The following is an 18,349-nucleotide window of genomic DNA, read 5'->3' on the forward strand; positions in this document are numbered from 1 at the left end:
CCAGTAAACACACGTGATGTCAAGCTGTATTTTAGTAAATTATAGTAAACATTTTAGCAAATGAAAATTCTTTCTGAACAGTTTAGTTATTAATGTGAATTAGCTATTGTAATGTCAAAATAAGCTTAGGAAAAAAATAATGAAACAAAAATAAAATTTTCTTTTACCATTAAAATATATTTAAAAGGTATAATATATCAGGGTAATCATATCCAAAAAGAGGTACCGTTGCGATTTACGTTTATTAAAAAGTCGACAGAATGATTTCCAACATACTCGTTTACTTGCTACTGCGTTAATTTCGTCTATGTAGGTATAATCTTTAAAACTCTTCCGTTATAGAGTCACTGACTGACTGACAGACAACGCACAGTCAAAACTACCGCATACAAGAAGATGAAATTTGCCATGTAAGGTCTATGGCCGCGGTAAAAGAGCACTAAAAAAGGGATTTTGGAAAATCCACATTGAAGGGAGTGAAATTCCATATAGGCAAAGCGACGGGCGAAAAGTCTGTTAATAATGTGAGGTATACTCATATTGTTTTTATTTTTACATAAATTCCAAAGTTATGAACTTTATAATTGACGTCATAATATGGTTATTGGAGTTATTTTAAAAGTTTTCCTATGAATCACTGCAGTTAAGAAAATACTTTTGCTGAATGCGCAACTCTCCACTCAAAGGTCATTTTGGTGACCAATTTAAGCGGTAAGGATTATGATTATTTAATTTATTGCTCATAGTAGTAAACTGAATGCATGTATGATTCATTAACAATATTATTTATTAACACTTAATAACGATAGTCGTTTTTAAACTCTATGTAAATACTTTTGTGGTAGCGCATTTTTCCCATATTGATTGCTTTCGAGGCCTGTAATTTTATTTATGTAATTTATTAATAATATCTATATCAGCTTAATATCAGCAGTGTGTGCAAAATGTTAACAAACGAATAATTACGCGTTGCTAAATTTCCCGTTTCCCAGGTGTAGGTATATTGTCACGCATACTATAGTTAGGTAAAGGTTTTCAGAGACAGAAGTATATAAAAATAATTGCGGAACAGGGTTTAATGGTTCAAACTTGTTCTAGCGTAAAAAAGCTTATTGCTAATTAACATGGAGACTCCCTGAATTAAACATACGTAACCAATAAACAGCCATGATTTAAAGACTCAACCGTCGCAATAAGAATACATGAATGTGTTTGTATTTTTAGCTATTTTAAAAGATTTTCTGGCAGTGAACGTACCTAAAGCATTTGACCTACATCCGGAAAACATATGCAAATCGTTTAATACGATTAAACGATTTGCATACACACACTTATCACTCTTATACCTATCATTCTCATATCTATCTTTATAATTACATATGATGTGTATGAGCATAGGCTTAAGTATTATATCGATAAAGTATTATATTGTCTAAAGCCTCGCTGGGTATCGAGATAAACGGTAAACATTATCGCGTTATCGGTAGGCCCTTATCTTTTCTAATAATCGTTACGCAGATAATTTAATAACTTGATTGATACCGTTCTAGATCGATTTGATGCTGATGTATTTTATCTTAATTTATTAGATTATTTTATAGGTATTTTTATAAAATTTTCCACCCATTCTTTTTATCGCCCGGCAGGGGCGAATATTTCTCTTCCGTAGGAAATTTTACGGCAATCTGTTTCAGTTTTTATGCACACAAAATTTTCTTTGCGACGACGACTCTACTTACTTATTGATGATCGTTCCTGATCGACTAATTAACAATGTGAGGAATAATAATTATTATCATTAATTATTGCCACAGAGGTGCTTCACAAGTAGGCACATAATTTTGTTGATAACGTATTCACAATATTTCGCAACAATGATAATACTTTTTATCTACCAAAAAAGTACATAATTAAATCTTCAACTCACGTGACGTTGTATTCTTAAAATATCCTTTTGTTACATCATCGACAAAAACAAAAAAACCTTCGTGATCTACTTTTGGGTTCAAAATGCATGTAGGTAAGCACGCACCCTTGAATAACGTCACTCTCGTTAATAAAGTGCGTTTTTTGACACATTTTGGCGAAATCACAAATAATCACCATAGAAGGAAAAAAATACATAATTTGAGATATTCGGAAAATAATGTTGGCCACAACATTTTGAAAATATAGGCTTTAATAAAATTAAAAGTTGAGATTTGTTAGATTATTTTATAGATTAGCAGAAAAAAAGAATTAATTCTTGAACATTTTATTTTGGAAACCTATTGAATTATTTGTGAGTCACTAATTATGGTCAAAAGGCATTATTTCTACTGATTAATGAAACCTGTTTCAAACTAAAAGAAAATATTTTGATACACATACCGCAGTCTATTTAAATTCAATTAGAACATTACTCAATGGTTTTGCTCGTTTAGTAATAAAGGGAAATGTATTAGCGACTATTTATTTCTAACAATGGATGTTTTGTACACCGCGGTTGAAATGTCAGAATTTACAAGGAATAACAATGCGTTTGCGTAATTAATGTAAAACAGATGACTGAGTTAATTAGTATCGACATTGTTCGATGTTATTGCCTATATTAAATAGTCAAGACATATGAAATTACTTATTGAAATAGCTAATTGCACCTTCAATGAGCAAGTCAGAAAATTTCAGGACACACGAGACTGAAAGCGACCGTCACAAATATTCGGTTGCTTTACAAAATAAAATTGGGTCAGTAGGTAAGCTTAAAATACCAAAATCTTTACATGACATGACTATTTTGAGCCTATTGTGTGAGATTAAAAATATCTAGACTATTCGAATCATATAATGACTAAAGGGCTTATCATAGCCAGCTAGACATAGGATTACTATTGTCTAGTTTTAAGTAAACAAAGGTTTAATCACTCTAATCGGACTAGGTAGCTCGATTTTTTCATAATCTTAAGGATTAGTACGCACATTAAATACGCACAAAATTATAATTTATTAGCCCTAAATAATATCTACTGACGTGTAGTTTTCTTATCACATCCTTCTGTTCAAAGTACACTAGACCGGCCGCAATGTGACGTTATTTATGAAGGCGTTTGCATTATTATTACTAAACCACATATAAATTCTTATCAGCCGGTGGGTGTGTACCGCCTTGTCGACGGCAGCTATAACGCGAATAATTTAAAACTGTAAATGTTCGAGACTACCGATGAGTGAGGTTTCGTCACAACTCGATCGTATTATATCGCCAAGGCTGTTGGGTATAGCACAGCTTTGTTTTGACTCGCGGTCATACCCCGCGACGAGGTGCAATCGATCGTACGCCTAGCACGTTCTCCGCGAAATACATTTTCCATTCTTTAAAAAAGACCAACAAAAATGTACTCCATCGCTGAAGTAACTTTGGCTTTCGTCGTCCTCTATCTCTTCTCGTTCTTGTTTGAAGTAGTGGCAGGATTAGTGGTTTAATATAATTAAAACATAATGTTACTTTCCAAAATGTGATAATTAATTAATTTTAATTTAGGTCGTAAGTTAATTAGTCAAAGTATCAATGCAATTTAAAATAAGGAGTTTAGGTTATTATTTATACGTTATTCATAGAAATAAAAACTTCGGAATCAGATAAGACTACAGCATCAAATAAAATAAATATTTAGGTAAGTGACTCATACTTAAAATACTTTATTTAATTTTTTTTTAAAACCTTTGTGCAGTAATGAAGTTCTTTTCCCTTTTTCCAATGTCCAATAAATGAAGTTTTAGACAAAGTGTAATTTTCTCGTTTAAAAATTCCGCCAGATTAGCGCCCTCTGTTAGGCTTCCTTCGAAAAATAAGTTTGTGGTTTCGTGTTGTGGCAAGCTAGTTAATTTAACCGCATTGAAATTATATTTCTTGTGAATTCGTTCAATTATAATTTAAAATTAAGTAATAGTGGTATAATTAAATAAAGTTTACATTACATAGTGGTGATTATCAAATTATTGTACACTATCATAGACACGCAGTCTTCAATTCTTGTTTGTCTGCGACTTTATTTATGTCAAGTGCCAATTATGTCAAAAACAGCTGTGAAAAGTAGTTGCATTTCAGTGAATATAAATAAATAATTTCAAAATGAAACTTACAAAAATGTATCGTTTATTGAGCTATAAATATAAGACAATATCTGCTCGTCGTTTTGCAACAGTGTCTGATAAAAAGTGGCAAAGTGTTGTTGGTTTAGAAGTGCATGCTCAGTTGAATACTGAATCAAAACTATTTTCTGGTGCTCAGAACGTTTTTGGTGGTGTAGTGAATAATTGTGTATCCTTGCTTGATGCTGCTACACCGGGCACACTACCAGTTCTTAACAGAAAATGTGTAGAATTAGGCATAAAGACTGCACTAGCACTTTCGTGTAGAGTGAACGAAGTGTCTACTTTTGATAGAAAGCACTACTTTTATGCCGATTTGCCGGCTGGTTACCAAATTACGCAGCAAAGAGCCCCATTGGCCAGCGAAGGCGTTATTAACTTTCAGGTACATAAAGCTATTATTGTAGTTAACCTCAAATTATAATTAGATCACTGAATACATATTGCACACTTACAAGTATATAACTTCATATCCAATAAACAAAACCTGAGACACATGTATAACCTCAAAACAACCTTCTTATGATTGTCTTTGGCTGAACAATACTTTTTCTTTGCTTCCAGGTATTTACCCCAGGAATACACAAGAAGCCCTACAAAAAGAGTTCAAAGATCAAGCAGATTCAATTAGAACAGGACAGTGGTAAATCATTACATGATGCTGAACTCAAGCGCAGTTTGGTGGACCTCAACAGAGCTGGGGCACCACTCATGGAACTTGTTTTTGAACCTGATTTAGAGGTAATTATAAAACATTGCCTAACATTTTTCATTCTATTAAGAAATATTTAAAGCATAGTTACCAAATACATAGAGCTTTAATAATAAATGGGTATTTTCTGTTCATAACTTCTGTGGATCTAATGCTGTTGTGATAAACATTGTTATACTGTTATACTATTAAATTAACCATCTTTATTATTGTATAATAATCCCGTATTCTATTATACCTACATTAAACATGCAATGCAAAAAAAAACCATTATTATAATTGTTAAAAACAATATCCAATAATTCTAAAAGCATTTTACCTAGGTATATAGTTTTTCTGTTGTAAATAACTAATACAAAGCTTTGATCATGTTATTCTTTTTTTAAGACATGCATGAAATCACAGACTTCATAAATATTTAAATTGCAATCATTTTACTTGTTGAGCAACAAAATATTTCTAGGTCATAAAGTGGATATTACCAAATAATATATTAATATTATACAAACCAGTTAGCCTTTGATTCCAAAACTGACTATGTAGATGTGTTATTTGCAAGAGAACAATAAAATAAATTAATTATGCATGTACTCATTGTTATAATTTAATTAGTATTTCTTTTGTTGAATAGTTTGTTATTTTGAGTAAAAACAATACAGCACTTGATCTTTTAAAGGATACTGAGCAAATAATAATTTATAAAATGTCAATAACACTAATAATATAATTTTACAATTAGAGCATCTACTTATTGTAACAAAAATATATTGTGATATAAGTTCAAAGTAATTTTACTTATAATTCAAATTATTTAATTATATGCATGTGACTTGCCACACCTTTACACATGGCTTTTGTTCCACATTACTAGCATTCAATAGGTCAATTAATTTACTGGATAATATAAACCTTTCAATACCTACCAACGTCCAAACCCCTGACGTTAAACAAAACTTATTCATGTAAAATGATGTACATAGGAGGCAATTTAATGTGGACTTTAAATAGCCTTATTTAAAAAAAAAACATTTCCTGCATTAAAGTTATAATATGTACAATTACATTATCAACCGCAATTGGTTGACTCTAAAAGGAATTGTTTGAGTAGTGACAGTGTGTTAAATACTTTTGGCATTGGGTTTTATCATATTTTTGCTTGTTTTATTCTTTTTTATTCTAGGTCACATGGTTTAAGATAGCTTTTATGAATTTATTGGCAGTAAAGTTTTGATAAGCTTTTCTTTAAGGACACATTAAAATTTAGGCTTACAGCAGTACTAAATTAATTTCTTTAAACAAGATTAATAATACCAATCTGTATTTACACATAAAAGTAATACAATTTGCCAATTATGTATAATTGAGATCATTCTTTTTCTGCTCATTATTTTTGATACAAATGCTAGAAGTAAGGCCAGTCATCTAATTGTAGTAAAAACTAAAATAAACATTGCATGTCCAATGCTAAAAAATAATCGTCATAATGTCACACACATAAGATAATTGCTCAATTTTTTGCTTGTTTATCTACACGTATATTTGTATAAGACCTTTATAGAAACCGGATAAAACGGACATTTTGTGTACTTATAAAATTATGGCTATGACGTAAAGTCTGTAACGCATTAGACTTCGGACTATTCTGGTTGTTCAAATAAAAGTTATGGAAATTACTTTGAGTAAAATGTTCAGTTTTCCTTAAATTTATTGTTTGAGTTTATTTACTAAAATATTTAGGGGCAATTTAAAAGATTCGTTATCAATTATTTGGTTGCCATAGTACAAGCTCTGCTTAGTTTGGAATCAAATGACCGTGTGTGTGTTGTCCAATGATATTTATTTATTTATAAAATCTTGTGATTCCAGGATGGCGAAGAAGCGGCTGCGTTGGTTAAAGAGCTGGTGCTGATAGTCCAGAGGCTTGGTGCTTGTACTGGCCGTATGGAGGAAGGGGCGTTGAGAGTAGACGCTAACGTGTCTCTCAGGCGTCCTGGAGATCCACTGTCCACGAGAACTGAGGTAAACATCACCTTAAATACATGTATTAATGTGTAGATTTGTTTAGTTCAATAAATTGTTAAGTTACTACCTACCTACCGTATGGTTAGTGGTCATCCTAGTGCCAAAGTTGTTCAAGCTGCACGAAAGGCCTTTGACATGGCTTATCGACTGTTATCTTTATTGACAACAACCGGTACCGACTTTTTACGTGCCCTCCGAAGCACGGGGACGCCCAGTTCAAATACCACTATGCGGTCACCCATCTATAGAATGACCGCGCCAACGGTTGCTTAACCCACAGATCGTTTACCGTTGAGTGCCAGTTGATTCAAGGTAGAATCATTAGATTTGGCAAGAAACTCATGGTTAATCCTTTTTGTCTCCAAACAATTAATATCATAATTATGTGAGTCATTTATATTCCACAATTTCTTAATAATTCATCATACCTAATCGTAATTGATAATGAAAATGTTATTTATTTTTCCCAGAGGCGTAATATAATAAATATACTTTTTGCTACGTATTTCTCTAAACAAAAAACATCGTATTGTTCGTAATTTATGTTGACTGGTAATAAATAAATAATGGTAGGTAGGTTTTCCCACAGATATGTCTAAAAAATCCATTGATTTGTACGCCTAATCTCTTCACATGTTTACCTTTTCATTTGATACTTATTTTCATATATTATAGTTAATTAAAGTTAGTAAAAAGCTATGACGCACGTGTTAGTTGTTACGTATTGGTAGATTACCACTGGCATAATGGTAGGTAGGTACTCAATTGCTAATGGTTATTTGTGTTGATTCATTATAAAATATGCGAATATTATTATAATAATACTATGTTATTAATTTTCTTCCTCTTTACAAATATATTTCGCGAAGTTTCGATGACAATGCGTATTATGTACCCGTACCTACGTACGGATATAATTTAAAGGTAAATAAATAAACCAATGGGGTTGCACAAAATCTTCGTTCGTCTTCAGTAGGTCAATATAATTGGTTAATATTAGATTTATTATTGGTTATATTAGATTTGATTTCATATTTTTCTGTTTATTTGCACCGCAACCTCGGTCCGCGACAATGAATAGGAAACCGAAAACCGATGATGTTGTTGAATAAAGATCATCAAACGTTTTACAAATTATTATCAAAACCTTTCTTATTATAAAGACCAGTAAAAAGCCCTGAAAGACTGTTATCTAAAATTGAACTATGTATTTTCAGATAAAGAACATAGGCTCAGTACGAGGCGTGGCGGGTGCTATTCGCCACGAGATAGAACGCCAACAGACTATCTTGGACAACGGAGGCCGTATTATCAATGAGACCCGAGCCTGGGACGCGACCGCCAGAGTCACTATACCTATGAGGGACAAAGAGGTCGTGCAGGACTATCGGTAAGTGGGAAAAAACCCATGATTTATGCCATTATAAGAAAAACTTTTAAACTTTCATGTAGCATGTTTGTGGTATAGAACTTAGTGTAGGTGATGAGTGTAAACATGCATTTTACCTTCTCGACGTTTCGGCACAGATTATACAACATTTAATAGTATATGGGAATTACCACGAACATTAAGGTTAAATAGGTACCTTGGAATTCTTTGCATGCCGGCGCAGTTGCTTCAACAAAAAGTTAATATTTCATCGTACTTATTAAATAAAATAAATAAATTTAACCCATTAATGTCCCACTGCTGGGCAAGGGTCTCCTCCCGTTATTGATAATCGTACTTTATTAAAAATGAATAATATATAACAGTAAAGTTTTGCATGTTGTGAATACAAAGTGCAATTACATCCAAAACTGACTATCAGTGAATCACAGAAACCCATGACTGCCGGACTGCGCAGTCATTATGCCACTTACGGCAATTTATTGTGAATTGGGGCAATTCCATAAGTAATTTGTGTAATTAGTATTACTCATACCAAGGTACAATTATTTTTAAAACTTAAACAAACTTGCGACTGTAGAAATTACTTAGTCCACGTTCGGGATGCCCTCGGAATTACCTCAATGCAATTTTGTCTTTGAACCTAACTGTTCATTATGCTTAATATACCTCGGTTTTATTGGTTTATCTTTAAAGTCTTATATACAGAATTTCCTTTATTATTAGTTAAAATACTCTCTCTTGATCAAAATGACCCGATCTTTATGGCATCATTTTATTACCTAGGCATACGGAAACTGCAAAAAAATAAGTCTAATCTATTTTAATTATTTACATTCAAATATTCATCGACCGTTCCGTATCCATTTCCGCTATGTAATGCTTATTATTCTCAAATACAGTGTAAAATTATGTTCATACATATTGCTAATTAGTTTTATTATTACACAGGTACATGCCGGAACCAAACCTCCCTCCTCTGCGGGTGAATTTGAACACGAAAGAAGACCACAACGACATATTAAGCGTACCTCTAATACAGGACAAACTGCCCGAACTGCCAGAACAGACCAGAAAACATATCATACAAGAGTTCCAGCTACGACCAGAATCTGCAATACAACTGGTCAATGAACCGATCCTTCTAGAATACTTCCAAGAATTAACCACAAACAAGAAAAGATCTCCAACAAAAGTCGCTAATCTTCTCCTAAACGACCTTTTAACTGTACTTAATAAAAGAAAATTGGACCCAGACGACTGCCCTATTACCGTTAAGCAACTAAAAGAACTGACTGACATGCTTCTCAATAAAGACATTAATTTAGAAATCTGTAGAAATATCATCGACGAGTTAATCGTGTTGGCTGATGATGATGTATCGCCGTCAAAGCTTGTCAAAGACAAAGGTTGGACAATAACAAGCAATGAAGACGAAATTATGAAAATGTGCGTTGATGTTTTAGAGAATAACCCAAAATTAGTCAAACAATACAAGGATGGTAAAACAAAAGTTTTCAAAGCATTTTTGGGGATATTATCTAAGAATTCTAACAATAAAATTGATATGTCTGTAGCTTCTAAGATTATGGAAGGGTTACTGAAAAAGTGAATAAAAAAATTATAAATTGAAGTAGTATTTTTTATTTTTACTTAACAAATAACCGATTGATTTGTTTGTTAAATGAATACCTACAAAGAGCACTCTTTGATAAACTGAATGATACAAAGTGAAGCACAATGGTACTAAGTATGTCAAGATATTGAATGTAAACAACATCAATGGAAGAATAATTCTCATTGTTTTAAGTAAAGCGTAAGTCAATTGGCATTTTGTTTAGATCATAGCAGTTATTTCTCTAACTGCAAAAGTACAGTGCTACATTATTGTTATGACAGCAGTTGCTTACTATTTGAAACAGTTTAGGCAGACAACATTTAAGATAAACACTAATTAAGATTGAGATTAAGATACTTAATACGTTTTAAGAATTTGTACAACATATTGTTTAGACAGTATCTACTTACTAATTAAAGATAAACGTTAATTGAAATAAAATTGTGATTTAAATAGGATTTAGGATTTTCCAAGAAATATTTTATGCAGATGCGTACTTACTTAAGTACGCATCTGCATAAAATATCAATAAAATTATCCTAAATAGGTACTTACCTATTTAGGATAATTTTATAGATTTTTCACAAAACTGTTGCGAATTAAATCTGGAATAAGTAATTACAACCGAGTACTCACTTAGCTGCAAATCACTCACTGTTAGCAGCAAGACTGGCGCTTGAATGTAGCACTTCTACATCACAAACACATTGTTTATCATAGGTGAAATGTCTCTTAAAACGTAACATTGCATCGTCACATACATAGTATTTACATACACTATTGGTATGCACTGTGTGCTGCATAGTGGAAGGTTGTTTGTTTACGATGCCACATGCGCTAAGAATACATACAATGTATAGGGCTGTCGCAAATCTAACTACATATTGTGTCGTATTTTTTTTATTATTGTCCAGAAATGTGGTCTACTTTGAAGTGAATACAATATAACTAGTAGGTAGTAGGTACTATTATAAAGTAGCTATTAGGCATGAAACTTATTCAAATATATAATAGCACAGTGCACTAGCAGTCTAGGTGGTAGTAAAATTAGATAAACATATGATATGAATGTTTTCATGGGGAAGTAATTGTATTTAATTATACCTACTTATTATCTATTAAATAAATGATGTATCTATTAGGTACAGTGTTACAGTGCGCTAGGCACTTTAATATTTTGTATCATTACAATATTTAAATGAAAATTTTCAATGTTGGTACTGTTTCAGTTTCAAAAAACTCAAAAAGAGTATATGTATCTAAGTATACATATAAAAAAAAACAGAAAGGTAATTAGCCTAAGATCACAACCGCTCTGTCGACAACCCTAATTTTGTTGTTCAAAATAAATCACTCGCAATAATTAAGCACAAAACACGTAATGTTACAAAACATCGGTGGCTCTACAATAGTGGTAGATTCAAGCTTCACTCCTTCATTCAGTTCAGAGCATTCAAACACTCCGACCATTCACAATGTGGGCACAAGTCATGGCTATTCTGTCTCTAACATCTCTTGTTCTCGGAGATCAATCACCTCCAGGCTTTCACAGAACAATGAGTGATGGAGTAAAAAGTATTAGCCAAAAAGTAGTCTACGGAGACGAAGATATGACCATCATCAATGAAGTTGTAAGTGACGTAGAGAAAAAAGAAGCTATTAAGAAACTGATCAATCCGAACGAAGTTATAGTGCCGCTGCCTGCTCAGGATGTGAAGTGCCTGATGTCTGTTGATAGATATTGTACTAGAGAGATGGGGGTTATGAAAAGTAAGTAGTTGGTCTAATCATTTATCTAATTGTGTCTTAGCTAAGGCTAAAATCTATTTGGCAGTAAGGAGACCCTAAACAGTGGGTGTTAGATTAAAAGTATTACGACAATTTCATATAAAGTATTTTTTGAATTTCAAAAAAAACAATTACCTACATAAATACCTGCCCTATTTTGATTGATCTTATCCGAAATGAATTGGTGTTCATTCGTTATTCACAACTGCAGCTAAAATAGGAGATAATCATTATACTATGAACTTACTTACTTTTTGTCTTCAGGTATACTGATCAAGGCTGTTAAAGAAGATTGTAAGACATGTTCAACAGATGAGAAGGAAAAAGCCGGTAAAGTGATTGCTTCCATGATGACACATGATCCTGTGGCTTGGAAACTCTTCCTCACCAGGTACGACGGACTACATAAAGTTCAGAGGATACTCGGATAAGGACCAGTAACACCATAAAAAAAATCTACAGATAGTTAAAATTCCTGTGTTGTAAAATTTCAGTTAGAATTATTGGTTTTAGATACGTGCCTGTCACGAAAATAAGCATGGATCGATTAGATTTCTAACTACTTTGATGTGAGAACATTACACATTTTCGCGGGCCAAGGTAATTTTAACTCATATTCTTCTAAGTCCCGCTTAATATTGTTGTAGATCTGCTCTTCAAGTAAAGAAACCAACTGAAGCACCAAAACGACAACAAGTTAAGTTTGTAGAGTTAGGAGAACCCGTCGAAGTAGTCCGTTCTCCTAAGAATAGATTTGCAATGCCAGGTGTCAAAGTTAGAGTCAAAAGGTATGGATCTGTATTAGTACCTTAGACTGTAAGGCATTTATTCGTTATCAATGATTTCTGTCAACGGTTGATCAACGGTTGTTTCGCTGAAGCACCGATGCTGACGATTGTCCGATGTTTTCAAGCATTTAAGCCGTTATTCTATTTGATGTTTTTTCTGGCTATTTTACCAATTTATGTACGATATACTTATAAAAATATAACTAATTGATAATTAATTTCAGTAGTTTAAATTTTAGTAGTATTTATCATAATAACATTGATAGTAAAATACCAGTAGTTAAATGGTAGTTAAACATATATTATAGCAAACTGAAGAACTACTTTATTTCCTTCAGCCGAGGTTCAATATTACGCTGTAACATTACTATTTGCACGTATGGCTGATGGTTGCTGCCCGAAGTTGGTGAATTGGTGCGTCCCAGTGAATATATCAACTGTCTCAACCGTTGCCGGATAAGTTGATATAACGAATAACCGTTTAGCGCTAACAAGCTGCTATTAGCTGTTCGCTAAGTCGCCGAGTAGCTGTCATATTCTAAGATGTAAATCACAGACGGTTTCTTGCACAAAATGCACAATGAAATATATTATGAAGATATGTTATAGGAAAGTTATTGTTATCCAAAAATATTCAAAATAAATTATTATCAGTCATGTTTATGTTTGTTTTTTCTTAATTATACCTATGTATTTCCTATAACCGTTGTCTAGAAATCAGTATACCTACTAGCCAAGACTTGGTTAAGTAGCCCCTGAACATATAACATTTAATTATTAGGGCAGATTAAGATTTGACTGCCTCCGTGGCGCAGTGGTTTAGGTCACCACGCCAACACTACTGCGCCGGGAGGTCGTGGGTTCGATTCCCACACGGAGCAATTATTTGTGCGATCCACGAATAATTGTTTCGGGTCTGGTTGTGCTTTGTGTCCGTTGTTTGTATGTTTGTAAAAGTCCCCGCGACACAAGAGCAATTCTTAGTGCGGGAGTTGTCTTTTTTATAAAACAAAAAAAAAAAAAAAAAAAGCTACGTGCAGAATGCAGAAAGAACCAATAGGTACCTACATAAATTTATGACGCGGTGGAATTCGATCTGAAAACATGAAAAGTTTTGGTCATTGGGTTCCCGAGTTATAGTAAAAACCATCTCCTTGGTAGAACATAAATATTTTAATAACATAGCGGCTTTCGTACATAACAAAATCAGGTAAACTTAGCTACGCTTGTCATAATTGCAATTAGCGTCATTTCAATCAAGACTTTATTAAGATTGTTCTTCATCTGAATTCTTGGTTCCTTCCGAACTAGTTGCATTCGATTTAGTTTCTTCAGCGTGTTTCCTTGATAAGTAATTCATCTTGTATGTGCCATCTGAATTGTATCTGGAATAAATAAAAGTAAATTTTAAATGACAATAGGTTTCCCGGAGAAGGGCCGACCCCAAGGTACAAATAATAAAAACTCGTTTTAACCAGCTGCTGTGCTCTTTCGATGTAAGATAGGGGTTCGACAAAAGGCCAAGAAAGGGAGACTGTATTTGTAACGATTATTATTACTCAGTTTAAATTCTTCAGATTAAATATCAAAATTTAAACTTGTATAATCTAAACAACTTAAGAATGACGCGGTGACCGATTTTTACCGAATTCATTTGGTTAATTTTGATCAGACTTAGTATAAAGATATGATTTTATTTATCTGAGTAACTAAATTTTATAGTAAGAGTAGGTAATCCAGTAAATTCGGTACATGACTTACTTTTGTTCAAGTTTAGTCCAATCCTCTGGTCGGTGGTCGATAATATAATGCATCACTTTATCAGCGCCTTCCCGTTGCCGCTCAGTGCATTTCTCACAATCGTGTTCAATTGCATCAGGAAGATTACCTGTCGCATCAAAATAAGTGCAAAATGTATGTGTACAACAAACGCCTAGTAGTTTTTTGCACACAAGATAACAGACATAAACTGATCAAAAGCAAATCAACAGGATCCTAATAGCAAAGAATAAAGATGAAGGCTTTACTTGAAGTGTTTTGATTTTTGATTAGGTAGACTGGATAATTAGCTCCCATAAAAGCATTATTTAAAGTAGCACTTAAGTAGATACGTCACGATACCTACTTAGATCATCATTGAAAGATTTCCTGACTAGAATAAATTAGAATAGAATTCAATTTCTAATACCTAGGTAGATCAGAGTAGGTAGGTATGTTTTACTCACTCTTCAACTCTTTTCCATCGGGCGTGCAAGGTCCTTGTTCTAACAAACAGTTGACATAGCCGGTCAGCATGCGCTCGTTAGCCAGTATTTCATCCAAGTCTATACCGTCATATTTGGTCGTGTAAGTAGATTCGGCGGCATTATTCTCAGTTATCAGGAACGTTAGTAAAAGCAACATACACCCTATGTACTTCATTGTACCTGTGAATAATGTGATTTATGTAAGGGATATAAAAGAACTGAGTAAAACGAAACATTCACACTGGAGCTTTTTTTCTTATGAAGCAATTGCGACTGGGGCTCGTTTATAAATGGTTATCGTACATTTTTTAACCCTTTCCCACTGCTGGGTTAGGGCCTCCTCCCGGAGTTAAGAGTTTCGATTTAAACAATCATCATTACAATTAAAAACACAGTTATCAAGATTGGTCGATAAAAGGCAATGACGTTAAGGTGTTACGATGTTAAAGACAGGCACGTTAAAATATAGATAGACACACCAAGCATGAAAACCAGGGGTGTGCAGTTTTTAAGTCGACGGTTAAAAGTTACAGGATCGCTGATAATATGAGTGGTATAGGTGGGTTGGCAATACTTTCAGATCAATACCAGTGAGTAAAAACAATAAATCCTGCGGAAAGTCTTTTAGTTTTACGCTCAATTCAATTTGTAACTTATGTTTTTGTAAGGCGTAATAAACTTATTATTGCTGAAAAGTAAACTTTACTTATTTTGGCAGGTAATATCTGACTATAAAAGTATTGTAAAGTCTTTTAACCATTTCTGAAACTTTTTAATAGCCTAGGCAGTAAACATAGAGGTATATTTACTTACAGTATCGCTGTGTATAAGAATATGGGAGACCCTATCACAGTTCAAAATGAAATGAATATTACCAGGAAATGCGTTATTTATATCCATAGAAAATAGCTAAAATAGAGGATAATTTTCTTAAATCGTTGAATACACTTACTGAAACAATCATAACTAGGTAACTACTGAAGGATTAATATGGCTCATCATCTTATAAACATTAAATTGCAATGACATAACGAAGGTAGCTGTTCTACACAGTTCGTATACATTCTTATATATATGTTAAACTTTTCGTTAGAGTAATAAATGTCTTGTGTTGCGTATATTTGTTTCTATATTTATTTCTAGAAAAACCTACGCAGGAGCTAATGAAAGTGCCTAAATAATAATATTAAACATCAGTGGACAACTTATACACCACGGTCATTTAATTCCAAACTAAGCAGAGCTTGTACTATGGTAACTACATAACTGATAAACATACTTAAAAAATACTAGCTTTTACCCGTGACATCGTCAGCCATCTGAGTTTTCCCATGGGAATGCGTCATTTTCCCGGGGTAAATAATAATATGTCCTTTCTCGGGTATTAAAATATCTCCATAACCAAATTTCATGCAAATTGGTTCAGTAGTTTAGGCGAGACTGAGTAACAGACAGACAGACAGAGTTACTTTCGCATTTATAATATTAGTATGGATATAAAACAACCACGCTCAGAATAGATACACACGTGGCGATTATTGCGACGAGGTGAACCGCCAGTGAAGGCAACCCACAGGCGAGAAACCGGTTCCTTGTCAGTATTCCTAATAGCCAACTCATAAAAAACAGAAGGGGTTGCAATTACCTGCCTAGAGGTGGCCTGGTCATTTATTATTATATTATTGTTATCCTACTTCCTACTAATATTATAAATGCGAAAGTTTGTGAGTACCTATGTATGTGTGTATGGATGTTTGTTTCTCTTTCACGCAAATACTACTGAACCGAAAGCGAAAAGAAAATTACGAAAAATGGAATTTGGTATACCTATAAATAGGTAGCTGAAGACCCACAATAACACATAGGCTACTTTTTATCCCGGAGTTCTCGAGGGATCGGGATTTACACGCGGACGAGGTCGCGGGCGGCCTCTAGTATATATTATTTTATTCATCGAAACCATTGGCGATTCGCGTTTGGTTGTAGTTACGAGTAGTCGAACAGTTAGCAACGACCACCAACGACGGACAGCGCTGTGAAAAAGCGTCCAGTAATCACGTTAAGCGAATTACTGGACGTGCATTAGGTAAACTGTACCCAAAGTGTTCAAAGTTAACTGCTCTCTTGAAAATCGTAGTTGGCATGTGTGTTCATTTTATACTGCCATGCACTTAGCCGATATTGATAAAATAGGTTTTTAAGTCGATACTTCTATGTCCATCAATTTTCTATACGTAACCTACCGGTAAAACAATTAAAATTTAAAACAGATACAGTACAATATTTTAAATTTATTTATTAAAGCCTTCTACATAGTCATATTTAAAGGCACAAACTTGAATAATCAGTAACGAATTACGATTAATATCAGTCAATCAGAATACTTCACGTTATCAATGGGTGGCCCCCCTTTTGCGGTTGCGGTGCAAGTTCCCGCTTGCGCGCTGTCGGCTCTCGTCGCCATTAGTCGGCCCGCAGTCGGCTGAAGTCCGCCATCATTGCCGCAGTGCCGCTTGCGGTCCGCGTTTGATAAAATAACCAAGTGTTTGCGAGTTTTGTGACAATGGAGAGTAGTTTCGATACAGACAAGTTTATTTCCCTAATACAATCCAAAGAGAGTATATGGAACTACAAAAGTCAGGCGTATAGCAACAAACCGATGCGAAGAGATGATTGGATTGAAGTATGTGAAGAAATGGTGGATGATTGGAATGAAAAAACACGTCAGGATAAAGATGCTATAGGTACGAACATATTCAATTTATTCAAATATATTGTTACTTATTTAGCAAGGGAAAAACTTCAACTAATATGAATGTACCTACTACGTTTGTACGATAATAATGCTTTGATGACGCATGTGTGTGGGGTGAACATAGACAGAGGCCACGGCTCGCGGTTGGTGGGGTGCCGGGTGACGCGCGTGACGGCCCGCGCGAGCGAGAGACCGTATACTGACTGTATAGCTCCTTCCTGCTCTCTCATTTCGCGGCAATGACGTAATGTTAGGCGTCGAACATTGTTGATCACAATGATCACAGTAGATAACAGATAGCACTGGCAGTATAATGCAATTTATGTAGTAAAATTTCAGTGTTATTTCATTTAAGTATTCCATGGCAAAGATGTTATAATAAATATCTTTTTAATGGTAGGTAGGTAATTTTGCTTGGTTGTTGCGCTTTCGCGGCAAAATCATAGACTATTTCAACCGGATAATTTGTAACTCAGGGCTCAGGGCTACTACTTCGTCACTTTCTTTTAAAAAGTCACACAGAAAAATCTTTTACTCGTATTGTTTCTGTATAGGTAAACTTAAGACTTATTTTTGTCTCCTTTTCAGTTCTTGAATTACAAAACAAATGGAAGGTTTTACGGGATGGTTTTACAAGATGCTTAAAACATTACAAGAAGTATGGTGCGAAAGGCAAGAGATTATACACTTACTACGAACAGTTACAATTCCTAAATGATCTGTACCGTGATTCATATCAATGGACATCAACTACTAAGACAGTATGGAAACCTAAGAGCATAGCTGAACCTGAGTCAAGAAAAAGACCACGTTCATCGAATGACGAGTCGCCTGTAGAGACTGCTAAAGAACCAGTAGTACCTCCAGCCGAATCTCAATCTAGAACAGAACCGGTTCCG

At 33.9% G+C, this 18,349-nt stretch overlaps 3 protein-coding genes across 3 annotated transcripts; 2 read left to right on the forward strand and 1 right to left on the reverse strand.

Moving 5' to 3' along the window:
* Nucleotides 1–4,030: 4,030 nt before the first annotated feature.
* GatB (glutamyl-tRNA(Gln) amidotransferase subunit B, mitochondrial) lies at nucleotides 4,031–9,888 on the forward strand. The gene is made up of 5 exons (XM_076124927.1): nucleotides 4,031–4,516; nucleotides 4,696–4,872; nucleotides 6,710–6,862; nucleotides 8,083–8,255; nucleotides 9,207–9,888. Exons 1-5 carry the CDS (start codon nucleotides 4,112–4,114, stop codon nucleotides 9,865–9,867), a joined length of 1,569 nt encoding a protein of 522 aa, XP_075981042.1. The 5' UTR covers nucleotides 4,031–4,111; the 3' UTR covers nucleotides 9,868–9,888.
* An 846-nt stretch (nucleotides 9,889–10,734) lies between these two features.
* On the forward strand, nucleotides 10,735–13,100 carry LOC142979770 (uncharacterized). Its single transcript, XM_076124932.1, has 3 exons — nucleotides 10,735–11,643; nucleotides 11,926–12,052; nucleotides 12,309–13,100. The coding sequence occupies exons 1-3, from the start codon at nucleotides 11,349–11,351 to the stop codon at nucleotides 12,472–12,474; spliced, it is 588 nt and encodes a 195-aa protein (XP_075981047.1). The 5' UTR covers nucleotides 10,735–11,348; the 3' UTR covers nucleotides 12,475–13,100.
* Nucleotides 13,101–13,600: 500 nt separating this feature from the next.
* Nucleotides 13,601–17,893, reverse strand: LOC142979858 (ejaculatory bulb-specific protein 3-like). The gene is made up of 4 exons (XM_076125069.1): nucleotides 17,521–17,893; nucleotides 14,675–14,875; nucleotides 14,211–14,337; nucleotides 13,601–13,834 (listed from the first exon to the last, which is right to left on the reverse strand). The coding sequence occupies exons 1-4, from the start codon at nucleotides 17,678–17,680 to the stop codon at nucleotides 13,717–13,719; spliced, it is 606 nt and encodes a 201-aa protein (XP_075981184.1). The 5' UTR covers nucleotides 17,681–17,893; the 3' UTR covers nucleotides 13,601–13,716.
* Between the last annotated feature and the right edge of the window lie 456 nt (nucleotides 17,894–18,349).

This window comes from Anticarsia gemmatalis, chromosome 17 (assembly GCF_050436995.1).
Source record: "Anticarsia gemmatalis isolate Benzon Research Colony breed Stoneville strain chromosome 17, ilAntGemm2 primary, whole genome shotgun sequence".
Taxonomy (NCBI): Eukaryota; Metazoa; Arthropoda; class Insecta; order Lepidoptera; family Erebidae; genus Anticarsia; species Anticarsia gemmatalis.

What these genes read in the sequence shown, in the direction of transcription:
- GatB (XM_076124927.1), top strand. Translation starts at nt 4,112, where the DNA reads ATGAAACTTACAAAAATGTATCGTTTATTGAGCTATAAATATAAGACA. An exon ending in AAGGCGTTATTAACTTTCAG is followed by an intron (nt 4,517 to 4,695) that starts GTACATAAAGCT and finishes CTTTGCTTCCAG; the next exon opens with GTATTTACCCCAGGAATACA. An exon ending in CACTGTCCACGAGAACTGAG is followed by an intron (nt 6,863 to 8,082) that starts GTAAACATCACC and finishes ATGTATTTTCAG; the next exon opens with ATAAAGAACATAGGCTCAGT.
- LOC142979770 (XM_076124932.1), top strand. Translation starts at nt 11,349, where the DNA reads ATGTGGGCACAAGTCATGGCTATTCTGTCTCTAACATCTCTTGTTCTC. An exon ending in AGAGATGGGGGTTATGAAAA is followed by an intron (nt 11,644 to 11,925) that starts GTAAGTAGTTGG and finishes TTTTGTCTTCAG; the next exon opens with GTATACTGATCAAGGCTGTT. An exon ending in TGGAAACTCTTCCTCACCAG is followed by an intron (nt 12,053 to 12,308) that starts GTACGACGGACT and finishes ATATTGTTGTAG; the next exon opens with ATCTGCTCTTCAAGTAAAGA.
- LOC142979858 (XM_076125069.1), bottom strand. Translation starts at nt 17,680, where the DNA reads ATGAGAGAGCAGGAAGGAGCTATACAGTCAGTATACGGTCTCTCGCTC. An exon ending in ATTATTATCGTACAAACGTA is followed by an intron (nt 14,876 to 17,520) that starts GTAGGTACATTC and finishes CATTATTCACAG; the next exon opens with GTACAATGAAGTACATAGGG. An exon ending in TGGACTAAACTTGAACAAAA is followed by an intron (nt 13,835 to 14,210) that starts GTAAGTCATGTA and finishes TATTTATTCCAG; the next exon opens with ATACAATTCAGATGGCACAT.